Source organism: Akebia trifoliata, chromosome 6 (assembly GCF_017979445.1).
Source record: "Akebia trifoliata isolate Shusen 1 chromosome 6, ASM1797944v1, whole genome shotgun sequence".
NCBI classification, from domain to species: Eukaryota; Viridiplantae; Streptophyta; class Magnoliopsida; order Ranunculales; family Lardizabalaceae; genus Akebia; species Akebia trifoliata.
In genome coordinates this window covers 330182-339405 of record NC_141380.1, presented here as the reverse complement: position 1 = coordinate 339405, position 9224 = coordinate 330182, and the positions used below count along the sequence as shown (strand labels likewise).

Here is a 9224-nt window from a genome sequence, read left to right as displayed (position 1 = left end):
TAGCGTCTAGTTCGACAATAAATAAAAGTGGTGAACTTAACAATAAATAGTGGAGAGTTTGATAGAAAAAATTGTGAACTCAACACTAATAAAAAGTGTCGAGTTCGACAATAAATAAGAAGTGGTGAACTCTATAGTAAATGAAAAAACGGTGAGCTCGCCAATAACAAGGGACCATTTTCAAAAGAAAATTTTACGAACGGTCCTATATTCCCTTTTCTTTAATCTTAACTAACCCAACGTCCCCACTAATTCAATTCTTTGATTGGAAGAAGTCCAACAAATCCTTAAAGGAAAAAAAGGTTCAAACTTCAAAGGCCCTTTCAATGGGGCAAAGCAAAGGTCTTCTCTTAGACTCCACAAAAATATGAAATACTTGTAATAAGGTGACCATGACCGGGTCATGGTACTGACGCAATTTCTTCCTTCTACCGTGTAAAAGACACACTAAATGCTTGGAGTGTTAATTTCCAAGTTTTTTCTACGAAGTAGCGTAAAGTGAAGCTTGTCTTTCCCCATTTAAATTTGCTCAACTTCATTCAAATTAAATCAAAGCTTGAAGACAAGTTAGAACCCAAAACCATGGATGAAACCTTGTCTCTAATCATTCATGCTTGCAAGTTAGCTAAAGATCTTGAATCAAATCTCCCAAACTTATCGAACCAACCCAATGTTCTTTCAAATTCTTGTGATGAAATAATGGGTACCTTCAAGAAAGCAATCCAGCGATTGAACTCCAACAACCCATCATCTTCTTATCAACCCGTGGAACCTCGGCCGCTAGATCATGATGGAAACGTGCAAGAATGGTTGAAATCTAATTACATGCGTACCATAGATCATCTACAGTCCCAATTCAGCAATGAGGATAACATGGAGACATTAATGGAGTTGGGGACGGAAACATCGCCGACTACTATGTCGTCTTGTGCAACGATCCTTGAATCGGGTACTGGAAAAGATACGGCGGGTTCTACACCTTCGAGGCCGGAAAGGTCAGATTCCGGTAAAAGTCCGATGGCTCAAAGACCCCGAAGGAGGTGATATTAACTATAACTTACAAGCTGGTTTCTTTGTATAAATTAAAGTAAACAGCTGAAATATTAACAATAGGGGAGGAAGGTAGTTAATTATGGTGATACTAACGGCTGTATATATGTTGTCAGGAAGGATTGTGTAAACACACGTATCGAGAGGGTACCTATCCCACGTATGGGAAATACAGAGATTCCACCGGAGGACGGATTCACTTGGAGAAAATATGGCCAAAAAGAGATACTTGGATCAAAATTTCCAAGGTAAATCAATTTTCTATTTTTTTACAAGTAAAATAGGTAGGTATATGGTCTTGTCAATCAAGACTATATGATTGGTATTTACTATTTAATAGATGTTATGGGATTGTTCCTTGACCAAAAGTCAGCTTGACCCGTTGACTTCAAATTCAACAACCCAACAAATCATATCTTAAATTAAATAATTCATGCCACTAAGTCATTATCATTACTCTAGGTAATATTTTTTTGAGTCCTGTTGGAGTGACCTCAAGATTGGATCTCATATTGCACATATTGGCGTGAAACTGGATGAGAATCATAGATGCTTTTTCACTCGTGTCCTAAGGAAAAGCATTTATAGTTCCCATACACTTTCACGTTGGGGTGTGCGATGTGAGTTTCAATCTTGAGGTCACTTTAGCATTATTCTATTTTTTTTTTTTTATAACATAATTATCATCTTGCAGGAGCTATTATAGGTGCACCCACAAGAACTTCTTCGGATGTAATGCAAAGAAGTATGTCCAGCGAGTCAACGAGGATCCTAACATGTTCGAAATCACTTATTTTAACAATCACGCTTGCCTCAAGTCATTCACGGCCCTGTCTGCTTATCATCCTGCTGATCCAAAGCAAACAATACTGCCACCACCACCACTACTTCCTACTTCATGTTCACCAAGTAGATGGTTGCACATGGGCACAGAGCCTATGAAAGGAGAAGACATGAATACCACTACAGATTTACAATTGCAAATGTACCCGACCCTTAACTCGGGTTCTAATGAAAGTAGCATGGCCATTGATCGAGATAGATCAGAGGAGGGAGATACGAGAGAAGCTGATTTTCCAGTAGCAGAATTTGCAGATGTCATGTTTAATTCGGGGAACAATAGCAGTGACATGGATTCCATCTTTCCCTCAAAGCAAGAAAAATAGGAATCAAGAAGCATATTGAGCAAGCTAACTAGTAAGGATTCTAGTTATTGATCTAAATGATTCAATTTGTGGGGAACCTATTATCTATTGGGCTAGAAGGTAGCACTAGATGAGGATGGTGCATCTGATTGCATCATCATATATATATAAATTTTCTCGGGATATATTGTTGATTGAGCCTAATAATTGAACCAGCAATTTTTAATATTTTTTATGGATTTGTAGTATATCAATAAGGTAAATTTCACGATGCTTCTTTATGATAAATTTGAGGGTCTAACTTAAAACCAATTAGCAATGAGTGGAGAGGCTTAGGAACTTATAAGGAGAGAGACAAGGCAATGGGTGTCCGATGTGGGACTAAACTCAACGCATCCCCGCATGTGTGGGCCAAATTGAGGCAAAGCACGTAGAGATATGAACTGGGTGATGTGGAGAAGAGAAAAGTCGCTTTGATACCATGATAAATTTTAGGATCCAACTCAAAATCAATTGACAATGAGTGGAGACACCTAGGAACTTCTAAGAAAAAAGACAAGGCAATGAGTATCTCATGTGGGACTAAACTCAACACTCTATATGGTTAGGATTGAGAGATTTAATTAAGTCACACAATTTGCTTTGTAACAACTAGAGAGCTAGCCGTATTCTCAAATATACCTAAGTTTATAGGGACAAAATAGCACAATAAGATAATTTTCTTTCTAATTAGTGTCAAGCCTAATCTCATCAAGGATTATACTGCTGTTCTTCCTAGCTAGCTACCCTTTCGGTTGGGGACATAGACATACAATAATAATCTCTATTTTTTTTATTTTTTTCTTTCCAATTTGATTCTTTTGTGATGTAAAGCAAGTTGATAACCAATTCCTAAAATAATAACATGAGCATTCAAAAACATTAACAAGGTCACAAAGATTGAAAGAGAATAATTATTGAAACTTATTCGCATGCAAAGAATGAAGGACACAGATGGATCGTTTAGGGCTGGGTCCCTTGGGGACAAGTGCTTCAAGGCATTCTTCTTGATGATTTATCATGTAATTATCTTAGATCAAAGTGATTAATAATAATAATGATGCAGCCATAGTTGCACGTATAATCAATTATTGCCTCATCCATGAACTTAAAGCAATCAAAGAAGCTAGGGTTAGAACTGGTATCCAAGCATTGTTGTTTAAATTAAACCTCTGATTCTCAGATTGCTATCCAATGCATAAGAGCTACACAAAGAATCTCATCAGGGACATCAAGACTTCCTCCTAGCTAGAGTAGTATATATATGTTGTATCATCAGAGATGATTCTGTTGGGAAATCTGATGTTAGAATGTAAGTAACTTTTTATTAATCAAGCTGGTTGGGGTCCGCTTAAATCTTTGATTACCTTCCAAAAAAACAAAAAACAAAAAACAAAAAATGTGGGCAAAGATAAGCAAGAAAGAGCATAATAAAAAATAAAAAAAAGGTTCATAATTTAATGGGCAGCAAGGCCAAATTTAATTAGGCCCCATAAGAATCAAGGAATTTATTATCTTCTATATATTTAGGAAAAATTAGAAGGTGAAAGGATTAAGTAATGAGTCATGATTTTTTTATCCCCATAAATATGTACAGCTGTGTATCCCGAGGAAATAATCTATGATTCTAACACATGCCATGTCCCGGGGGGGGGAAGTATGGGTCATGTGTCAGAGCGATTTTCTGAACCCCCCCCCCCCCCCCCTCTCCCCCCTTCTAATATGCGCCCCCATACACTCCCCCAGCATTGCATGGGCTAGAATCATAGATTTTACATCCCCTTAAATATTGCAGTTGTGTATCCTGAGGAAAAGAATCTATGGTTCTAACACATACCACGTCAGTCAGGAGATGTATGGTAGCGTGTGTGATCGGGGCATTAGAAAATCATTATTCATCTTTTTATTACTTTTAGTAGGTGATTAGGACTATACTGTTGTATTTGAACAAAAGGAATGGGGTGGCGGAACAGCCATGGACGTAGCTAGTAACGTGAATTATTTAATATTGAATGTAATAAGAAATAATAACAGCATGCCTTATGCAACTTCTCTCCTCAGATTTCATGTGATGTCAACCTTTTCTTCTCTTTAAAGCTTGACACTCTGTGCAATTTAAGGTTGAGTTAAAAAAAAAACACTGGCGCAGTACTTCCACCATCCCTCTTCTTTGTTCTTTTAGAAAAGTAGAACTCTACTCTCTCTTTTCCCTGACTTTTCTTGGTTCTTAGACGTTTGTTAGAACCATAATGCACTGATGTAGTAGCATATAGAGAACAATAGATTTTTTCCTCAAGGTACAAAGAAAAAAAAATAAATCTATGATTCTCTATGCATTGCCATGTCATGGCATTGTTGAAGGAAATCAATTCAACATTTTTCTTAAATAATAATTGATTGAATCAATAATTTATTAATACCAATTAAAATTAGGCTGAATTATTATTTTGTGAGCTGAAAATGAGTTATTTATGATTTTAATAATCAAAACGTGAACAATCACATTTTCATTAAAAAATATTCAGAACAAACTATTTCACAGATTTAAAGTGTTAATTTCACAAGTTTAAAATGAAATTGTCACTTTAAACCTGTAAAATAGTTACTTTAAACTAATGAGAAATGACATAAATACTTTTTTCCAATATTTTCCTTAGTTTTTATCTTGAGTCAATTCAATATTTTTCGTAGTTTTTTTTATTTTATTTTATATATCTTAGGCCCTAATCCTTTTTAGGGAAGTTTAAGAGAATTTTCCTCAAAGAAATTTGTTTAAAACATTTCTGTTTTAGAAAATGTTAATATGAGCTGTTCTAAACTGACTTCCCTAGTAACTGTGTTAAACATTTTGCTTACATGGCAGTATGTAGAGAATTCATAAATTATTTTACTCTAGATACAAGAAAGTAAAAATGTCTATGGTTCTCTACCACGTTAGCATGGCGTTGAATGCAGTGTCCAAATAAGTCACCTCAGCATTCTCCCTTTAAAATATTTAAAAACTAGAAAATGATGTTAAAAAATAAGTGATTGAGAGTTGATATAAGGCCACCATATTTAGTATATGTTTAAGATCCTCTTGTGTTCACTTTTCAAACCAATGAAATTGCCTCAATGACTTTATCTACCTTTATGTTAAAATGACCTAAATGCCCTCATTCTTCTACCTTTCTCACGTGAAAGCCCCTAGATTTTCTTCTCACAAACCTGTCATAGGATACTATTTCTTAACCTGATTTTTAATTTGAAGATCCAATCTCCTTCACCGATCGAATTGTGTGTGTGTGTAACTTTGAATGATTAATCTTACAAACATATTTAATCTGATTATAATTTTTCTTGGGTTAAATTATAGAATGTTAACTTCAATGAATTAATCATATATTTTGCCAATCATTCAAAATCAATTATATGTCAAAAAAACATATCGATTTAACCAAAATAAAATAGATACCTACTACCTACCTTTTTAAGATGCATTAAATGTACTTTTAAAACTTATTCTACCATTCAAAATGCCTTAAAAAAACTCCTACCTAAAATACTTTGAAATACTTACTTCCCAGGTGTTTTAAATGCATCTTACGTTAACAAAACCCCTCAACTAACGGAACGACATTTATAAAATTTTAAAGCTTGACTTGGTTCAATGGTTTTTCATTGACAGTTTCAAAGCACGAGACAGGTTATCTCAAACCGCGTTCATATTGAGAGAACGCGACGCAAACCATGTCGTATCACGATTATTAATTAGCCACAAAGGAGTGGCCAAAAATGATTGTGAAGTTGACTATATCTGTCATCGTCAACCTTTAAAAATAAAATTTCTTGGAATCTTCCCATTGAGTTCCTTTGGCTGATTTTATTTTACCAGACTTTCATATTAGTTAGTTATTGTGTTCATGTTTTCTTTTTAGGTAGCTTCCTTTAGTCGTAGTTGATGATGTTACGCATGCATGTCCCATGAGAGAAACATGAGCAGAGACACTAGCACACTAAGATAAATAAATTTATTTATCTCATTGAATTTCCTTACCTACTCAATCAACACACCTTCATGTATTCATGTATCTGATGGGATGATGATTTCATCATGACTTATTTAAATTGACCAAATAGTTTATGAGGCTTGTGTGGGAAACCGGCATTTCAATTTCCAAATGGGGAACACGGGCGGTGATTAAACTTTAAAATGGGTAGGATTATTTGGTGATTTTAAACCATGATATTTGGATACATTTCTTGTGAATAACTCGTCTAATCGAGTTGTTTGCAAATTGAATCAATTCAATGTTAAATTTGACAAAAATTTAATGAATTTAATTATTTTTTTAAGAAAAATACTAATGTCAAAAACCTCAAGAGAATGTTAGTGTTCTCTATCACATTCTTTTTTTAATAATACTTTTGTCCATATTGTCTTTTAGTAAAAAAGATAAAAGTATGTTAGTCTTTTACACAATAAATATTAGAGTCGTATTGGATTCTAACATTCTAATGTGGTGATGCACACATGATCATATATGCTTTCCTAAATACTAAAGATATTTTAAAGAGTCATGTTGAGGTGACACAGGATTTTTGTGATTCTCACAAGTCTGACGTGGACATGCATACATAACCATAGATGATTTTTACTCGTATCGCGAGAAAACACATCTATGGTTATGTGCTCATCTCACGTCAGACTTGTGAGAATCGCAATAAATATTTTTTTATCATTTCAGTATTTTCCTATTTTAAATGTCTTCTTTGTAATAAATGTTTTGACAATCAATATTATTATAATAAATGCATTTATTAAGAATATAATAAATATTATGTAAAAAGATAAATATATCTTTTTCTTTTTCATTAAAAAAGAATGGACATGAGTATTATTGAAAAAAGAATGTGATGGATAATGCTAATATCCCCCACAAAGTCTTGATCGATAGCATTTCCCATTTTTTAAAATTTAAATATTTGTAATACATAAAAATCACATATTAAACTAAGTTATAAATTATTTAAATATAAATTCATTATGAAGTGATTGACTTGTTCAAGATGAGATGATGAGGTCTATGTGGTGTCAAGACAAGATATACTGCCAAGTTTGAAATAATGACCAACTGTTTGATTGGAAATCTTCTTAGATTTTTTTTCTTTGAGAGTGAGACCTTCAAGGTATGTGTTTTCTTTTTGTTGCCAATTCAATTTCTTTGTAAGTTCTTGGAAGTATCTATGGAAATTGTTGAGAAATTACATTGTTTCCCCCACAGCGAACAACACGTTATTCTTTCTCCAATTGTTCTCTAAGGAAGGTGCATGGAAATCTCTCTAGTTAATTTTCTATCAGACTTTCTCAAACTACCTACGACGGACCACACAAATATATATATAAAAAAAAATCAAATTTGATGGGAATACACACAGAAATTGTCAACCACAAAAGTTTGAATTAATCAATGAAAAATGGTTCAATCAAACGGCAAATAGTTGATGGTGCTAATTTTAAATGTGGGCCCAGCATTCATGAATATAAAGAGAATGTGTTGCCTTTAGGGATATCTTTATCAAAGGCTTCTCTAAAGAATTTTTATATATTGCCACACCAACTTGTCATTTTAATATACCTTGATGAAATTATATATATGTTCACATCAAAAATAAATAAATAAATAATATCAAACATATCTATCACCTTTTAAACCCAATTTCTTCTTTCCCCTTAAGGAAAATATTTTATTATGCTCTTTTTTTTTTCCTCTAAAAAGTAAAGAAAATTTTAAATTTTTTTATATTTTATTTTGTGTTTGATGATAAAAAAATAAATAAATAAAATAAAATAAAATAAAAAGAGTCGTATGAGAATGACCTCAATATTGAATATCATATCGCACATCTTGACTTAAAAGTGAATAAAAATCATAGATGATTTTTCACTTGTATCTTGAGGAAAGCATCTATGAGTTCACTCTAATATTATTCTTAAATACAGAAAAAGAATGATTATTTAATTATATGATTGGTGTGTCATAAAAAAAAATTGTACGGTAAAAGTGGAGTTATTTCTCAAGTTGCGAGTTGGAGACAAGCCTGCCATTCCTAATAAATGAAGATTCTTCTTTTGAACCCACAAGAGTAAACTTCTTAAGATTTCTATCTGGTAAGTTGTATTGGTGCCCACGTGCCAACATGCTTTCATGTGGTTTCCCCTCCAAGTACGTTATATATAGGTGGGACCCACATCAGGTGATGATAAATCTAATCAAAGAAAAAGAAGAGGTGGAAACCATCTTACAAATTATAAGATAAGAATTAGAGAGGGATTTGATTATTAGTTAATATTCATTATATGAAAATTGAAAAATTCAACAAAAAAAAAAAATGACAGGCTAAGACCTACAAATTTTAAAAATTGAATTTTGATGATTTAGAATTATCAAAATTCTAGATATTTCCGGATTTAATGGTTTAGAGCTGTCGAATTTCTCTCATCCTTCATTAATTTGACAGTTTTGACCTGTCGTAAAAAAATTTAATAATAAAAATTTGACGTCAATTCAACCTTTTTGTCCGTCTAATTTTATAAAATTTGATGACTCAAGACCATCAAATTTGGGTTTTTTTACATTGTGATTTCACTCATTTTTTTTTCAGCAATGGAAACTCTTATTACATCATTTGTTTTAATATTCTTATTCATCCAATCAAATCGGAAAAAATATATATATATATTATTTTAAAATTCGAAAACTTCGAGTCAACTAAGATAGAATATAAGATTTTATAAATATTTAAAATAAAAATAAAATATTTATTTTTGTATGTATGTGAAAGTAAATCATTCTTCATCATTTTCTATTATTATCTAAACTAATATTCTTTCTTTTCACCATTTCAATGGAGGATTCATTTAAAAAATTCTCCCACAATCAAGTGAGATTTTTTTTATTTTTTCTTTTTTGAGATATAAGTGAAAAAGCATATATAATTCCTATGCAC

The 9224-nt window shown here is 32.5% G+C and overlaps 1 protein-coding gene across 1 annotated transcript; it reads left to right on the top strand.

Annotated features, from left to right (window-relative positions):
• The first annotated feature begins 484 nt into the window (after positions 1-484).
• On the top strand, positions 485-2460 carry LOC147399348 (WRKY transcription factor 55-like). The gene is made up of 3 exons (XM_086446594.1): positions 485-1040; positions 1167-1298; positions 1745-2460. The coding sequence occupies exons 1-3, from the start codon at positions 583-585 to the stop codon at positions 2214-2216; spliced, it is 1062 nt and encodes a 353-aa protein (XP_086302720.1). The 5' UTR covers positions 485-582; the 3' UTR covers positions 2217-2460.
• The last annotated feature ends 6764 nt before the right edge of the window (positions 2461-9224 follow it).